Genomic DNA, 15,821 nt, shown 5'->3' with positions numbered 1-15,821 from the left:
CGTTACGGGCGTTGTGCCGCGATTCCCGAGCGCGCACAGCCCCGTGAGATGGGGGCCCTGGTGGGTGTGAGGCTGGGCCCCTCTGTTGAAGAAGGGAGATGGGGTGCACGGGAAGGTGCATCCCCCATCCCTCCCGGGTGCCGCTCTCGTGTGCGGCGGGCCTGCCCCGGCGGCTGCGCGCAGCGGTCCTGCTCGGGGGCGGCAGTTGCGGCGCCCGGCCAGAGGGATGGATGGATTCTCGCAGCTGCGCCGGGCCCGCCCCCGCGCCGCATGCACGGCCCTGCGCGCCGGGGCCCAGCGCAGAGCCGCACTGCAGACCGGGCTGGACGCAGCAGCAGCGATGCCGCAGGTAAGGTGCAGCCGGGCCACAACCTCCGGCCCTGCTGTGTGCTGGAACACCGCGGGGACGGCCGCATATCCCTGCTCCAGCTGCCTCTCTCCTAGCGCTGAGCACGGCTGATATGCCATGGGGTGTCCAAGGGGCTGGCCGGGGTCTGCCCTTGTCCCCCTCCTGCTGCTCGGCCTCCCGGCGCTCTCCTCAGCAGGTGAGGCTGTGGTGGGGTCCGTTGCACAGCTCCGGCAGCAGGACCCCCCCGCTGCAGCTCTGACGTGCCGCGGGCTCTCCGGCAGGGCTGGGGGAACTGGGCCCCACCATCGACGGGCAGCCGTGGACAGTGTGCACGCTGCAGGAGGGGGAGAGCCGTGCCTTCACCTGCCGGGTCCCCCAGCCAGTGCCCGGTGCCACACTGGCCTGGTACCTCAACGGCCAGAGGCAGGAAGCCAACCTCTCAGCTGCAGGCACTGCCAGCACCCTCACCCTCACTGCCCGGCGCTCTGACCACCAACTCAACTGCTCCCTGACCGACCCAGCCTCAGGGGAGACCTACAATGCCTCTGTCCTCCTCAACGTGCAGTGTAAGGTCCACAGCACTGGCCTGCTTCAGACTGGGATGTGGGAAGGGTGTGTGGGGCTCCAGCCTGGTAGAGGCTGGACACCATAACCTATGTCCATCACAGCCATAGTAGAGCAGCAGCTTGTCAGTCCCATGCAGATGAGGCAGAAAGTGCTCCTGGACCCTGGCGAGACAAATCCTACTCTGTGTTGCCCCCATCCCTCCTGCCCATCTCACTGTTTCTGTTTTTTACCCAGATAAGCCGGAGATCCTGAGGGCAGGTGCCCACTACCAGGAGGTTGAGGGTTCTGGCCTCCTCCTGGTGCTGTTTGTGCTGGTGCAAGCCAACCCACCTGCCAGCATCACCTGGGTGGACCAGGATGGGCACGTGATGGCCAATGCCTCCGAGTTCCTCCTCCTGGGTGCCACACACTACCCAGGGCTGGCCAACCACTCGCTCCACATCCACCTCAGCAGTGTGGCTGGGAACTTCTCCGTCAGTGCTGCCAACAGCGTGGGCATCACCACCACCTCCCTCCTACCCACAGGTAGCTGTTGGGGGGGTGGGCACAGCACAGCAGCTGTGTAGAGGGGTGCTGAGGGGGCTGCACTGTCTGTGCAGGTCTGCTGGATGCCCATGTGGAGCTGCCCCTCCTGGGTGTTGCCGTCGGAGCAGCACTGGCCCTGGCCACCCTGCTCAGCCTGGGCTCCTGTGCTGCCTGCCTGGCGTGCCGCTCACCCAAGCTGGTGCCAGGCCCAGGGCAAGCAGAAGGGAGCAGCCTGCCCAGCCAGTGCTCCCGTTGCAGTGGCTCTGAGCACCCACAGCCCCAGGGCACACGCCTGCCCCGCCAGACCCGGTCCCTGCCGCCTGACCTGCACCTCAGTGACCTCGCACAGGAGGATGGAGGTAAAACCCCAATGTACCAGTGCAGCAAGACACATAGGGCCACAAGTGCTGCCTTGGTGAGGGATAGATGTCCTGGCTTTTGTTCCTTTTCTGCCCTGCAGCTTCCCCCAAGGATGTGGGAGCTGGTGCCAGGGGAGAAGATAGTGCCCTGCCAGGGCTGGAGAATCACCTTGTCCTCAACAAGCTTGGTGAGGAGGTGCAGGTGGGCGAGTGGCCCCGCTCAGTATCAGTGGGATACTGAGCTCCGTGGTTGCCCCAAAAGGCAATGAGCTGTTTGTCCTACAGGTTTTGTTCAGCTCCCAATGTCTGGGCGCATCTACAAAGTGCCCAGTGTAAGCAGCGACGAGATCTGGCTGTGAGTCACGGTGCCCATGAGCCAGGTGCCCAGCCCCAGGTACGTACCAGCCCCTGGAGCAGGGCAGCCAAGGGTGCCAGGGAGGCTGTTCTGGGAGGTGGGCGCTGAGCAGCCCTGGCTCTGTGCTACAGTGCGTGCTGCAGGGCTCAGGAGCTGTGCTGTCAGCCAAGGCATGTTTTTATGTAGCCCATTCACTTTCCCAATAGACTGTTATAATCAAAACGCATCAAAGCTCTTTATAGCCAGGCTCTAGTGCTGTGATTCCTCCCAGGGTAAGGCCAAGCACCAGCCTTGCTTTAGCAGGTTTGTGACTCGCTTGCTGCATGATCCTCTCTGCCCCTGCCCCTGCTGCTGCTGTGGCAGATGGGTGGGCAGGCAGTAGGGCAGGGGCTGGGGAGAGTCGTTCCAACAGCAATAAACTAAACTCGAGCGTCTGTGTGGTGCCGCGCAGGTTATTTTCCTTGGCAGGAGATAAAGGGCTTGAGAACAGGAAAAGTGGACTCAGTAATAAGGGGCAGACAGATTGGAGATCCCCAGGTCAGACTAGGAACACCCTGGGCAGATCTGAGTGTTGTGTCTGAGTGTGGAATTTATTCCTGTTTGCTCCAACCTTGTAGCGTGTGCTCGAGAAACCTCTGTTCTGCAGCACATACAGCACAGGGAGCCTGACACTTTGAAAGGCTGGTTTAATGCTGAACTCCTTGGGAACAAGTCAAAAACAGCCATTAGGCAGCTTCTGCAACAAAAATGATGAGTCAAGTCCTACTCTCCAAACACAGAACAGCCTAGTAATGTCTCCAAGACCAAGGAGGCTTTTGATGTGCTGTGTGACATTTCACAGCCTGCTCTGGGCACAGCTTGGTGTCCAGCAGCAGACAGTGACCCGGGAGATGAGGGTTTAATGTGAAGCTTCAGGTAAAGCTCACCACCTCTGCCTCTGCCGCTTGTGAGGGTGGGTTGGATGGTGGGCTCCTGCCTTTCTGCCCATCAGCCAGGGGCTTGAAGTGCTGCAGGGAAAAGAATGTGCTCGTGCAAATATCCGACTCTGTTGCTCAGAGCACATGCACCTGAACACACTGGCCACATCAGCTGTGTGTGAGCTGTGTGCTCAGCAGTGCCCCGAGGAAACATGCTCTGGCTCGTGCTGGCCTGTTGAACAACGTGGTGCCCCAGCTCGGCAGCGCAGCTGAGCTCCCTGCGTCAGGCAGAGGCACCAGGGACAGGAGCAGCTGAGAACAGGTTCCCAGGGCCCACCAGCCCTTTGCACACACCCACTGCTCCAGAAAGCCAAACAGGACCTGGGCAATGCTGCCAGCTGGGTGAGCAGCACCTGGCTGGAGCTGCCTACCTGCGAGTTCTTGAACTCCGAGAAGAGGGAGAAGAGGACGTGCAGAGGCTGGATCCGGCTCTTGTACACAGGGATGTCCAGAATGGCTACGGGCAAGAGCAGCAGTGTGTGAGGGCACCTGGGCTTGCACCCTTGTCAGGAAGAGCTGAGCTCCCCACTGCCCACCATCATTTGGGCTTCCGTGCACCAAAGACTGCAGTCCCCTGCAGTACAAGAGCCATTTCCCACTGAGGCAGCAGCCTCCAGCTAAAGCCTCTGGCTTTCAGTGAGAGCGCCAGGCCAGCAGCAAGTTGTGTCCCCAGCACAGCCTCCCCAGCTCACCACAGATCATGTCGATGTATTCAGTGAGGTCACAGCTCATCTCCGCGGTCGGGAGGCCCACCTGGAACAGACGGGGCCATCAGCTCTGCTCCTGGACTGCAGGAGCCCGGGAGCACACGCAGGCCACTGGGGCAGCAGCTGGGAATTCCAGCATTGGGCTGTTCTCCGACTTCTGGCAAGGGGGAAGTGGTGAGGAGGAACAAATCTGAGCGGGCTGAGCTTTGGGATGGAGCAGGCACCTGGCTTTCATGGCAGATGGTTTCTAAGTCCATGCGTTGAGCTAATTACTGATCACTCAGACAACATACCTTTCCCAAGAGCTCCTCAAATTCCGGTGACCATTCCTGCATCAGGGTCTCAATGTCAGGCATTGGCCTGCCAGGGAAGAGAAAAACAAACTTTAGGATCACACACAACCTTCCACTGCCAGACTGCGGTGAGCTGACGTCAGGGATCACCTGGAGTAATGGACTGTGGCAGGAGGTTTGCAGCGGTGCAGTTCACTGATACTTTCAATCCAGCTGTCAATGGCTTTGGGGTTCTTCTCTGCATTCTCCAAACTCTTCACTTTTATCTGCTGCTAAAAACACAAATATAAACCTGGAAGTGTTTTGTGGTGTTTTGAGGCTTTTTGGGAACCCTGTGTTCGCTCCTGGGCTGAACCAGGGCTTCTCTCTTTCCCAACTGCACTTTATCAATGGATTTCTGCAGGCAAAACGCCAACTAAAACCAGGTATGGACAACCAAAAGGAAATAAAGCATCACCCGAAGGGAACAGACTCACAGTCTGTACCAAAATTTGCATTTTGGCTGCAGTTTAAAGCTATTGATTAAAGCAAAAGGTTCATTTTTGCTACATTTACAGTCAAGTTCTCAGTTGTACCACAACACTGGAGTCACAGAGACAAAAGTAAGAGTAAAATGCCGTGGTTTCACTCCAAGCAGTGTGCAGCAAGTGCAACCTCCCTCTCCCTGACTCACTGTGATGTTGTGCTGCTTGGAGTTCTCTGTCAGCCAAAGAGAGAGCACGGTGGGATCTGACTGCTTGGTCGAGGGCTCATCCAGGACCAGCAGGCCAAGGTTGTCAGGCTTCCAGTCAGGACGGGGAACCTGCAGGAGAACAGAGCCCTCTCTGCGGAGTCCAGGGCAGGTTTGTACAGAGCCTCTCCGTGAGCTCCCTCAGATGTGTGTACTCAGTACAGTGCTGCCTGAACAGCACGTGGTGTTGGAGAAGGGAAAACCCAGCCCTTACCCCAAGTTACCTAAGTGCTGTGTGAGAGGTGACCCAGCCACCGGGTGTACCTTTCCAGGTCTCTGCCCATTATGTCCTGACCAGCCCCCACCACACCCACTGCCCCGCGGGGCAGGGCCAGGACAGGAACCTGAAGAAACTGTACCTTTAGGAATGCATCAATATCCCCAACAGCAGGAATAAAGTCTGGAATAAAAGGCTGCAGCTTGTGCTCGATCTCTACTGTTTTGGGAGTGTACCTGCAAAAAAACACCACCACAGCATCTGTGACCAGGAACTGTGCTGCAGTAATTGACACAAAAGAGAGCCAAGAGCAGGCCAAAACCCTTCCACTCACCTCTTGATGTATTCAAAGAGGTCTTTGATTTCAGAAGACACTTGCAGGTAGTCAAAATCTGCTGGATTGAAGTCACTAAAGAAAGGAAGAGAGTCATGGGCAAAGATTAATATGTGGCAGGTTCTACTGGGCCCTGTTTTGCCTTGGACCTGCTGGCCAAGAAAAGTACTTGAGTGAGGGATAGTTGTGATCATATAGCTCCACAAAGAGTTGTCAGAAAGGGGCTAAGTGCTCTGCACAAAGGCAGACGTATGGACAGCAATGGCTTTGGAGCTGAAAACGTTGGAAAAGGAGGATTATCAGGAGCTGAGTGACATGTTTGAGATGGTCCTTCCCAAGGCTGGCTGACACCTTGGGTTGATCAGGGGATCAGCACAGAGTCCCGTATGGCCCCCACCAGCCCCGGCCCCAGCTCGTCCAGCCGGTAATGCCGCTCACCCCTCCAGCGCGGCACCCTGCTCCTCCGAGTCATCCTCCGAGTCGCTCTCCGACGAATCCTCCTCCGAGTCCTCATCGTCCTCGTCGTCGTCCTCGCTGAGGGCGGCGGGGTGGGCCACTGCCTCCTCCTGGGCGAGAGAACCACGTTCTCACCGGGTGTCCCCGGGTGTCGCCGGGCCGTCCCCCCGCCCGCCCCGCTCGTACCTTCCCGCTGCCGCCCCGCTCGCCGCTCCCGCGCTCGGCGGCGCCGCCGGACACCGTGGGCCGGCGGGAGCCCCGCGGGCGGCCCGCGCCCCCCGCCCGTGGCGAGCGGGCCCCGGGATCGGCCTCGGGCAGCTCCAGGCTCTCGTCGTACGGCTGGTTCTCCACCGGGCGGGGCTACGCCGAGAGGCAAAGTCAGGGGCAGTGCGGCCCAGGGCCCACATCCACTGCCCCCGGTCCCCCCGGGTCCCCCCGGGTCCCTCCGTGTCCCACCTCCGCCCTCCCCGTGTCCCTTCGCGCCGCTGCCGTCGCCATGGCAACGCTACCCCTCCGGCTGGCCAGAGCGGCCCTGGGGCGCGCGCGCCCCCTGGCGGCGGGGAGGAGTCACCTCCCCGCCCCCCGTGACGACATTTCCGGGTGCGGACGTGGCGCGGCGCCGCCATCTTGCGGGGCCGCCCGGGGACCGGACGGACCGAGCGCTGCTCCCGCTGCCGCCGCCGCCGCCGCCATGGTAAGAGAAGGGCCGGACCCGCCCGCCGCGGGCGGCGCGGGGTTCGCGGCAGTCTCTGGGGCAGCCCCCGGGCCCGCCGGGCCCGCGCGCAGGCCGGCGCTGGAGTCCGCGGCCTGGCGGGACGGAGCGCGGCGCTGCCGCCCGATGCCGGCGGGGCCGCGGCAGCTCACCCCTGCTGTCTCGGAGCCGCGGTGCTTCCTGAGCCGGCTGCTGCACGTTCGGGGTCTCAGGTGTAGCCGGGCGGGCGGTGCCCGCCTGCCCCGCGCTGTGGCCCTGAGAGCTCTGTTTCTCGCGGGGCTGCTCCGGCTCCTTTTCCCCGTGGCAGCGGTGTGGGGATCAGCACAGACCCCCCGCGCACGGCTCCGCCTGCGGCAGGGACCAGTGATGCCGTGTTGAAGGGTTTCGGGTACTTTCTGTCCGTTTGGGGATTTAAAAGCTCTGAAGTGCAGAACAGCGTTATTCTGACAAAGGTAATTAAGAAAGTGATCTGTGAGAGGGAAATGTTGGGAGGAAGTCTGGGCAGACAGAGAGAAGAAGGAAGACAAAGTGCAGCCGGCGAGTGATAACGCTTGCGAGCTGCCCGGGAGGCACCTGAGGCCTGTGGGTGATAACCGGGGCTGCATCAACCTGGCTGTGCTGTGCGTGTGGCACTGGGAGAGATGTCACATTTCACAGCGTTCCTGTGTGTAGTAAGCTGGGGCAGCCTGATGAAAAAGTCCATCTCCTGGAGCCTCCCCTGATGCTCCTGCAGGTTGTTACACCTGGGTGTGTGTGGAATCAGGAATGGGTTCATTTGCCTGACTGGAGCAGGGAGAGCTCTGAGGTTAACGTAGGGACAGAACATGGAATGGGGAGAGACAGAGAAAGAAAAACAAAGGTATCTCTGTTCTTTGCATAATTCAGTTCCCAGTCACAGAAAAAGACATAAAATCACATTCTGAGTGCATGCAGGTAAGGTGTGGTGGGAAGTGATCCTTTCTGTGGGCCAGGCTCACCTGCTCTGCTCGCCCAGGTGCTGTTGGCAGCCGCCGTATGCACGAAGGCGGGGAAGGCCATCGTGTCCCGGCAGTTCGTGGAGATGACCCGCACCCGCATCGAGGGGCTGCTGGCGGCGTTCCCAAAGCTGATGAACACGGGGAAGCAGCACACGTTCGTGGAGACGGAGAGCGTGCGGTACGTCTACCAGCCCATGGAGAAGCTCTACATGGTGCTGATCACGACCAAGAACAGCAACATCCTGGAAGACCTGGAAACACTCCGGCTGTTCTCTAGAGTGGTAAGGATCTGTCACTCGGTGATGTGGCCGTAGCCTGGAACGGCGCTCTTGTGGGGCACCGTTTCTGAGCTGGTGCTGGAGCACTGCCTGCCTCTACCTGGCAGCTTGGTGTTCCAGAGCTTCCCTTCCTGACTGGGAAGAAAGCTCCGAAGTCTTCGTGGTAGTTTTGAACTACTACATAAGAAATCTTCAGTTGTAGTTCAGTTGATGAGACCAAAGCGCTGATCGTAATTTAGCATTAAACGTTCTCTGTATTATTAACCTAAGGCTTATATTACTTCAAAAAGTAACATGATGTTACAAGTGCAGGTTGCTTTGCAGGGATCCTGAAGAAGCAAGTTTGTGTCTTCATACAATCAAACTATCTTCAGGAAATCTGCTGGCCCTAGCATGCAGTTTGGCTCCTCTGAGTTAGTGTTACAAGGAAGCTGAGAGGTTCTCTAAGGATTTTACTGTGGAAAAACTAATAATGGCAAAACTTCATCTTGTTTATCAACAGCTTAATGGTACCTGGAGCAGCGGAAGGGTGCACTGGGGTTGGGAGGGTCAGCACAGCTGTGACCTCTGGGATGGCAGAAGGAAAGTGTTTACACAGTACTCTCTGTGGGCACTCCTTTAAAATGTGTTCTCCTACTAGATCCCTGAATACTGTCGAGCTCTGGAGGAGAATGAGATCTCTGAACACTGCTTTGACCTGATCTTTGCATTTGATGAAATCGTCGCCCTGGGCTACCGCGAGAATGTAAATCTGGCGCAAATTCGGACCTTCACTGAGATGGACTCGCATGAGGAAAAGGTGTTCCGGGCAGTCCGAGAGGTGAGCACGGACACCTGCGAGCTTGGCACAAGGTGTCATGTCTGGGAAATGCCGCCTTTGCTATACAGAGGTGTTCCTCCACTTTGGTAGGCCATACAGTTATTTAGCTTTTTTGTAAACTTGTATTCTGTATCTGTCTAAACCTGTATCTTGTTTCATTTTTGTTGGCAAGGGGTTTGTGGGCAACTGCACTTAGTTCCTGTGCCAGGCTGAAGTTGAGGTTGCAAAGCTCCGTCAGCCTCCTGTCTCTTCTTTCAGACGCAGGAACGCGAAGCAAAAGCTGAGATGCGCCGTAAAGCAAAGGAGCTGCAGCAGGCCAGGAGGGATGCAGAGAGACACGGCAAGAAGGCACCCGGGTTTGGGGGCTTCGGCAGCTCGGCCGTGTCTGGGGGCACGACGGCAGCAATGATCACAGAGACCATCATTGAGACAGAGAAGCCCAAAGTGGCACCAGCACCAGCCAGGTAGGGGGACAGCAGGTGGCAAATGTTCTCTGGAGCCGGCGGAGGCTCAAACTATGTGCCCAAAGAGAAGTTCTAACACAGGTTCCTCATCTGTGTAACTGCTGAGGAGCATTTGTGCCATATACCACAGTAACACCCCTTGTAGTCTCCCTGGAATCTTGGATAAGCAATGAGCTTCCCATTTTGTGTGAGAAAAAGAGGTCTCAACTCCTGGTAATACACAGAACAGAATCCAGATCTAAATTATAGCTTAGCACCTCACACGTAAGACAATAGTACTGTGCATGTTCTCCCCAATAAAGGGTTCCAAAGTGAATGGTGTGGTGTTGGGATGGTTGTTATAGTACTTGAAGATAACCAGGAAGGAGGAACCTGTTGCAGTGAGCTGACTTGACCTCTGTTTAGACCTTCAGGTCCCAGTAAAGCCTTGAAGCTCGGCGCTAAGGGGAAGGAGGTGGACAACTTTGTGGACAAGCTGAAATCAGAAGGAGAAAATATCATGACTTCTGTAGGCAAGCGCTCTGCGGAAGCAGCCAAAGTTCTCGCTCCTCCTGTTAACATGGAGAGGTGAGTGCTGCCCTTGTTTTGGAAGTGGTCTCCTCACAGCTCTCCCTGTGTGTGGCCCTGGGAGAGAGCCTTCCTGTTCCTTTTAGGCTTTTTCCTGTGCTCCCTTACCTTGTAACTATGAGTCGGTGGGCAAAATCTGGGAAAGCATGGCAGCAAGAAAGTAAATAGCTTTGGTTAGGCATCTTCCTAACTAAAATGGGACGTCCATCCATTGTTGAGCTGAGGTTGGGAATTTTCTGTGCCTTTTGCCTTCAAATAGCCACTGTTTTCCCTGTTTCCCTGCCTCATTGCCACTCGGGATGGAGGCATTCACGCTTCATTTTACATGCAGCAGTTCAGAAGCTTTTAGTGCCTGGAGTGCTGTGGCCTGGCAGAGGGGATTTGAGTGACCAACATGTTGAGGTGCTGCATCATGCTGTTTAACTGGGGTCCCATCCCTTGCAGACCCGTATCCATGGATTCTCCTGCCCCTGAGTTCACCTGTCAGAGCAGCATTAGCCCCCATGGCGCTGGCCATGCTGTTCTGTTCAGGAGCTCTTGCTCAGTACGCACAGCCTGTCCTTCCTGAGCACTGATCTCTCTGCTGCCTGGGAGATGAGCACAGGACTTGAGCTTTTTCTCTGTCTGTCTAGTGTGCACATGAAAATAGAGGAGAAAATCTCCTTGACTTGTGGCCGTGATGGAGGGTTGCAGAACATGGAGCTGCATGGCATGATCATGCTGCACATCTCCGATGAAAAGTTTGCACGGATTCGCCTGCATGTAGAAAACGAAGACAAGAGGGGAGTGCAGCTGCAGGTAAAGCCTATCTGGAGTCCTATGCTGTTGAACGTGCTTTTGTTGTTTTCCAGGGAAAAAAAAATTGGAAACATTTGAGCATGTTACTGTCCTGTATTCTCATCCAGCTTTCTCAGCAAATGCATTGGAAATGGGAGTACTCAGTGCAGGGCCAGTCATGCTCAAAGGATTGAAGTTCACTAGAGAAATGCGGTCTCGGTGCTTGCCATCCTGCCGTTGGAGCCTTATCTGCCCAGCAGTGCACATTGGCATGCTGGGTGACCTCACTTGGACTTTGCAGCAGCCTAGTGTGTTGCTTGGTGCCTGTTTGTGTGATGTCAGTTGCAGCTGTGGACTGGGAGTAGGTGAACAAACTTCTGTGACAATGGGGAATGAATTTATTCTCTCTGGAGCCATTTCTTCCTGGGGTCCCTTGTCCTGTCACTGCTGTACCTGGGATGATTGCTGGAGCACTTGATCACAGTCGGTAGTAGCAGCTCAGAAGGTTCTTGGGAGATTTGTCCTTCCATTTTTCTGTATGACCATATTGATCCCTGGAGGTGGTGTTGCTTTGACACACTCTGGGTCACCCCTTGCCAGGGGCTTGTCCATACATCACTGACTGCAAATCGACTTCCAGCACATCCCATGAGTGAGTCTCTAACAGCAGTGCCCCTGGGCACTGCTTTGAGTGGAAGATGAGGCCAAACCCTGTGCTGACTCTTGTTTTTCTAGTGGAACTTAACAGTGATTTGCAGAAAGCCTCTGCTTCCAAAAAGCTGCTCATGCTCACAGTTGTGAAGCGTGTGTTTAAATGGAGTTTGGCTTCTGACACATACGTGCGTTAAGGTTGCTGAGGGAGGTCATAGTAGTGTGGTTTCATACTGTTTTTCCCAGCAGCACTAGGTTGATTTTTCTTCAAGAGAAATGTGTGCTGTGGACCTGCAGTATGTTCTTTAGGATTTGAGGAGTTGTTTTGTAAGTACCAGCCCAGGGCATGTATTGCTAGAGTCTCTGGCGCAGTGACATGTAAGAATGGCAGTGATGTGGATCCTTCTTGTCAGATCAGCATTTCCTGCAAGGAATCCCAAGTTGATAAGCAGGTGTGCTCCAGATGGACTTCTGAGCCAGGAGCAAGCCTGATGTGTGTTTTGTCAAGAAAAACACTCTGTAGGCCTGTCCTGGTAGAACCTGCATTACCTACAGTTCTGTCCTTGGGCTTACCTACAGCCTGGACATGTGTTCTTCTTTCAGACTCACCCAAACGTGGACAAGAAGCTCTTCACTACAGAGTCACAGATTGGTTTGAAGAACCCAGAGAAGTCATTCCCTATTAACAGTGACGTGGGTGTGCTGAAGTGGAGGTTGCAGACCACGGAAGAGTCTTTCATTCCATTGACGAGTGAGTGCGAGTCTGGGAGCTTTGGTGGAAGAGGCTGATGTTTGTGGGCTGCTTGTTTGTATCCACCTTGCGGCAGCTGGGCTGCCTGGAGCATGGCACAGTGTGAGACCTTGGAGATCCTGTATGTATCCAGTGGACAGTGCCTGCCCTCAGCAGTGTGCATTTTTTGTAATGCTCTCAAAGAAAACAGAGCTTTTCTTAAAGTCAGAATTTCTAGGGGATGACTTGGCTGGGCATTTCGAAGTGAAAGCCTGCTTCATGTGGAAGGCCTGCGTGGTTCACACACTGTCTCTGTGCCCACAGTTAACTGCTGGCCCTCAGAGAGCGGGAACAGTTGTGATGTCAACATTGAATATGAGTTGCAAGAGGAGAGCCTAGAGCTGAACGATGTGATCATCACCATCCCCTTGCCGTAAGTAACATTCCTTGTCCGAGCAGCACTAACAAGTCCACCTCCTTCTCCTCCCTGGTTTGTGGGTCTGGTCAAGCTGACAGGTGTTACAGGCACTTTCTTAGCTCCATGCAGGGAAGTTATTTTCACTTCTCATTGCCTGCTCTAGGTCTGGTGTCGGCACCCCAGTGATTGGGGAGATTGATGGCGAGTATCGCCACGACAGCCGGAGAAACCTCCTCGAGTGGTGCCTGCCAGTGATAGATGCCAAAAACAAGAGTGGCAGCCTGGAGTTCAGCATAGCGGGGCAGCCAAACGACTTCTTCCCGGTGCAAGTCACCTTCGTTTCCAAAAAGAACTATTGCAACATACAGGTATGGTCACTGCTGGTGCTCCACAGGTGTGATGTCACTCTTGCCTCAGTCCCTGTCTGACTGACACTGGCCGTGCTGCAGCGGGGCATTGCTGTCCCACTGGCCATGGCTGAGGGGTTGACATTTACTTGCTACTGAGATAACTGGATTTGGGAGTGCCAGCAGACAGCACTGGCAGCTGACACCTCCCAGAGCTTGCCTGCAGTTTCAGTTGTGCCTTCATGCCTCTGAGGAATCATTAATTCCCCTCAGACTTCATTAGAGAATCCATCGGCCTTGGAGCCAAAACACTGCTCAGCATATGACTGTCTGCCCCCACTGAAGTGTAGCCAGCAGCTGCCCTTTCACTCCTCAGTGGAGACACAGTTACCACAGAAGATCACTCTTTCAGGTTTCCTGGGAACAAAGGTCTTTGTTTCAGGGCTGAGTTGTGGTTTAAAGGTGCCGGGTCAGTTCTTCCCTCATGACCATTCCAGTGTTGGGAAACACAGCATCGCTGTGGTGGGGAACGGGGTTCGATGCTGAGCTAACACTGCTTGTTGTCTCCACAGGTTACCAAAGTGACCCAGGTAGACGGGAACAGCCCTGTAAGGTTTTCCACTGAAACCACCTTCCTGGTGGACAAGTACGAAATCCTGTAATGCTAGACGTGGGGAAGCGCAAAGGAAGAAATTTTTTAAATTAAAACAAAAAAAAGAGACCGACGTTTATTCTGAATGTTGGGAACGCCGCAGCCCCCTCTGCTAGGACATGTGGCTCCGTCTGCCATCTGCAGCATTCCTGGGCCACAGACATTTTTGGAAGAGAATTGACGTGCTCGTGGGGGGAAAGGCCACAAATTTCTTTGGCAGATTTTTACCGGCCGGCAGAAAAGCAAGATCTCCGCAGAGAGCCTGACTTTGATGTGTTCCCTCCTCCCCTGGCGACGCCCGGAGCTCAGCCCCAGAGCCGACCAGACATCGTTCCCTACCCTCCCAAAGCGTCACATGCTGTTCCGTTGTTGGTGCTTACATTTTGATTTCTCCTCGTCCTCCAGCTCTCGTTTCCATTGAGGAAAGCAGGCACTGAGAGAACGTGTGTGGGGCTGCTGAGCAAGTTGCCCTTGGCCTCAGAGGTGGGGAGATCGTAGCAGGGGCACAGGGTGGGTAAGAGGGACCAGGGGCTTTGGTCCTTTTGCCCCACAAGGTTACTGCCGTTCCTTGAGCCCTGCTGTGCTGCGATGGCTCAGCTCCAGGTGCTCTGGCTCCTGCTGCAGGGGGAGAGCTTCCATAGGGGACTGTGTCCTCGCTGTCTGCCACAGCTGCTCTTGGGCCAGGCTTTGGAGGAGGTTTAGTTAGGTTAGAACCAGCTGCGTGTCCTTTGCAAGGCCCTTTTGGTATCTGGGGAGGCAGAATGCTTTTCCTGCCTGGGTAAAAGGAGCTGAACCCGGGTAACTCTGCCTGCTGGTCAGAACATGTCCCAAAACAGTGTTTGTTCAGCGCTGGCAGGTGGGGGAGAAGGAAACGCTGTTTTCCAGGAAACATGGGGGCTGATCTGAGCTGTTCCTCTCCCCACTGCCTCACCAGCATTATTTGCCTCATCTCACAGACCTGTGCTCCCCTCACAACTCATCTCACCTGTGTGGCTGGAGCCTGTCACAAGTGTCACCTGCCCCCGGGCACACCTCACCTCTGGCCGGAGGGCCTGAGTGTGTGTGTGGAAGGCAAAGGCCCTAGAAGTGCATGTACTGTGCTCTGTGAGAGACAGCCAGCCTGTCATGGGCCCCTGGGGTCCTCTGCCAAAGAAGTCCGTGGTCTCTCCTCTGCTGGCAGCACCTGAGAGAGAAATCAACCCTGGTCCTGTCCTGGGAGGGCAAACCCTCCTCCCTAGCAAAGTAGGCAATGAATCCCAGTAACCTGGTCCTGTTCCAGAGCTGCTTGTCTGTATGATTTTTAAAATGGAGTCGAGGCTAGTTCAAGCATCCAAGGAGCTTTTTTTTTTTTCTTACATTCGTTGGAGGGTGATATTTAAACCGAGCTGAGATCTCCCCTTTTTGTAACCCCATATGATCCTGGCCTAGGGAATAGAGCACATTCCAGTGTACACAGAGAATACTGAGTCTAATCAAATAAAGTACTGTCAAAGGAGCTGGCTGGGGGTCGTGAGGTCCTTCCGGAGCCGGGGCCGCTCAGCCCAGGCCCCGCGGGGGCGGGACGGGGCCGGCACCGGGCGGGGCGGGGACACGGCCGTGGCGGACGGTGTCGGACAGCGGAGCGGCGGCGGCAGAGTCCGGGAGAGGCTGCCTGTCCAGGGGAGTGAAGGTGAGCGGCTGCCGGGATGGGGTGGGACCCTCCCCTACTCGTGGCCCAGGCGACCCCTGCGTTGGGGAGCCTGTGAGGCTGGTTTCAGCGTGTCCTGCCCTGCAGGGACCTTCTCAGTGCTTTGGGGGCAGCTTTGTGATGTGGCGGGGGCGAGGGGAAGGGGCTTACCCGCCTTGGCTCCTGTCAGGGCGTGGAACGTGTTTGGGATCCCTGCCCCCCGGGGCACTCTGGGAGGGGAGCAAGGAAGGAGCTGCAGGCAGTAAAGTAGGAAAGACCCCGTCAGCCATACAACTGGTCAGTGCACAATGCTTTAGGGGTGTGTGGGTGGACTGGGAGCTGGGTCTGGGTCCAGTAGTCTGCATCAGTGGTGAGTTTGGTGGTGTGGGAGCCCCCAGAGCAGCATGGTCTCTGTGGGAGGCTGGACAAGGCTCTCCCATCCAAATCCTGCTGCAGCTGGAGGGCAGTTGGAGGGGGAGATGGTGCTTGGCCTGAGGCCACCTCTGCTGTCCCTGAATCCTCTTGGGGAGCCTGGGAACGGTGCTGGCCTGGCCGGACCCTGCTCCATGGCTGGACTTTGTTTACTCCAGCTTCCTGCCACGTTCCTGCCACAGCCCCTTCAGCCGCTGTCAGAAAGCCAGAGGAATTTGGCAGCCCCAGAAGGTCCAGCTGCTGTGCCGAAGGGCCGCCCTCTCCCCCATTCCTCCAGCTGCCCTGCAAGCTGCCAGCCCTCTCTGGGCACCAGGCGCAGGCTGCAGGGGGGCAGCTCCCCTGGCCAGGCACCACAGGCAGCTCAGACGTGAGGCAGCACTGTCGGGTGCTTTTTTGGTAACTCCTTGTATGTTTGGGTTTTGCTCTGTGGTGCTATGTGTTGGTATATGGGGGGGCAGCAG

General features: G+C 56.2%; 3 protein-coding genes across 22 annotated transcripts; 2 read left to right on the top strand and 1 right to left on the bottom strand.

Moving 5' to 3' along the window:
• Positions 1-19: 19 nt before the first annotated feature.
• On the top strand, positions 20-4,859 carry TMEM25 (transmembrane protein 25). 18 transcript variants are annotated; one of them, XR_003529716.1, is made up of 7 exons: positions 20-349; positions 631-915; positions 1,151-1,441; positions 1,516-1,800; positions 1,902-1,988; positions 2,063-2,194; positions 4,770-4,859. XR_003529716.1 is itself a non-coding variant. In XM_027655623.1 (7 exons), exons 1-6 carry the CDS (start codon positions 49-51, stop codon positions 2,157-2,159), a joined length of 1,326 nt encoding a protein of 441 aa, XP_027511424.1. In that variant the 5' UTR covers positions 20-48; the 3' UTR covers positions 2,160-2,194; positions 4,770-4,859. The 18 variants fall into 18 exon arrangements, 16 of the variants coding, with proteins under 16 accessions (XP_027511424.1, XP_027511432.1, XP_027511421.1 ...); XR_003529715.1 differs by lacking the exon at positions 4,770-4,859 and adding an exon at positions 2,773-2,882; XM_027655623.1 differs by having other exon boundaries at positions 1,902-2,002; positions 2,097-2,194.
• Positions 2,825-6,407, bottom strand: IFT46 (intraflagellar transport 46). Of its 3 annotated transcripts, none has more exons than XM_027655635.1 (11): positions 6,326-6,382; positions 6,056-6,229; positions 5,852-5,979; positions 5,414-5,488; positions 5,222-5,315; positions 4,806-4,934; positions 4,283-4,404; positions 4,133-4,199; positions 3,825-3,885; positions 3,504-3,589; positions 2,825-3,162 (listed from the first exon to the last, which is right to left on the bottom strand). In XM_027655635.1, the coding sequence occupies exons 1-11, from the start codon at positions 6,365-6,367 to the stop codon at positions 3,067-3,069; spliced, it is 1,074 nt and encodes a 357-aa protein (XP_027511436.1). In that variant the 5' UTR covers positions 6,368-6,382; the 3' UTR covers positions 2,825-3,066. The 3 variants fall into 3 exon arrangements, with proteins under 3 accessions (XP_027511436.1, XP_027511437.1, XP_027511438.1); XM_027655636.1 differs by having other exon boundaries at positions 4,283-4,401; XM_027655637.1 differs by lacking the exon at positions 6,056-6,229 and having other exon boundaries at positions 6,326-6,407.
• ARCN1 (archain 1) lies at positions 6,366-14,757 on the top strand. The gene is made up of 10 exons (XM_027655618.1): positions 6,366-6,563; positions 7,576-7,839; positions 8,477-8,656; positions 8,915-9,120; positions 9,526-9,687; positions 10,320-10,485; positions 11,719-11,866; positions 12,170-12,278; positions 12,427-12,631; positions 13,183-14,757. Exons 1-10 carry the CDS (start codon positions 6,366-6,368, stop codon positions 13,270-13,272), a joined length of 1,728 nt encoding a protein of 575 aa, XP_027511419.1. The 3' UTR covers positions 13,273-14,757.
• The last annotated feature ends 1,064 nt before the right edge of the window (positions 14,758-15,821 follow it).

Source organism: Corapipo altera, unplaced genomic scaffold (genome assembly GCF_003945725.1).
Source record: "Corapipo altera isolate COAL_440 unplaced genomic scaffold, ASM394572v1 71, whole genome shotgun sequence".
Lineage (NCBI taxonomy): Eukaryota > Metazoa > Chordata > Aves > Passeriformes > Pipridae > Corapipo > Corapipo altera.
Note: the sequence above shows the minus strand (reverse complement) of the source record. Positions and strands in the feature narration are given on the sequence as shown.

What these genes read in the sequence shown, in the direction of transcription:
- IFT46 (XM_027655635.1), bottom strand. Translation starts at nt 6,367, where the DNA reads ATGGCGACGGCAGCGGCGCGAAGGGACACGGGGAGGGCGGAG. An exon ending in ATATTGATGCATTCCTAAAG is followed by an intron (nt 4,935 to 5,221) that starts GTACAGTTTCTT and finishes GTTCTCCTGCAG; the next exon opens with GTTCCCCGTCCTGACTGGAA. An exon ending in ATACATCGACATGATCTGTG is followed by an intron (nt 3,590 to 3,824) that starts GTGAGCTGGGGA and finishes TCTTGCCCGTAG; the next exon opens with CCATTCTGGACATCCCTGTG.
- ARCN1 (XM_027655618.1), top strand. Translation starts at nt 6,366, where the DNA reads ATGGCAACGCTACCCCTCCGGCTGGCCAGAGCGGCCCTGGGGCGCGCG. An exon ending in ATCATCACCATCCCCTTGCC is followed by an intron (nt 12,279 to 12,426) that starts GTAAGTAACATT and finishes TGCCTGCTCTAG; the next exon opens with GTCTGGTGTCGGCACCCCAG. An exon ending in AGAACTATTGCAACATACAG is followed by an intron (nt 12,632 to 13,182) that starts GTATGGTCACTG and finishes TTGTCTCCACAG; the next exon opens with GTTACCAAAGTGACCCAGGT.
- TMEM25 (XM_027655619.1), top strand. Translation starts at nt 49, where the DNA reads ATGGGGGCCCTGGTGGGTGTGAGGCTGGGCCCCTCTGTTGAAGAAGGG. An exon ending in CACCTCCCTCCTACCCACAG is followed by an intron (nt 1,442 to 1,515) that starts GTAGCTGTTGGG and finishes CTGTCTGTGCAG; the next exon opens with GTCTGCTGGATGCCCATGTG. An exon ending in CCTTGTCCTCAACAAGCTTG is followed by an intron (nt 1,989 to 2,096) that starts GTGAGGAGGTGC and finishes GGTTTTGTTCAG; the next exon opens with CTCCCAATGTCTGGGCGCAT.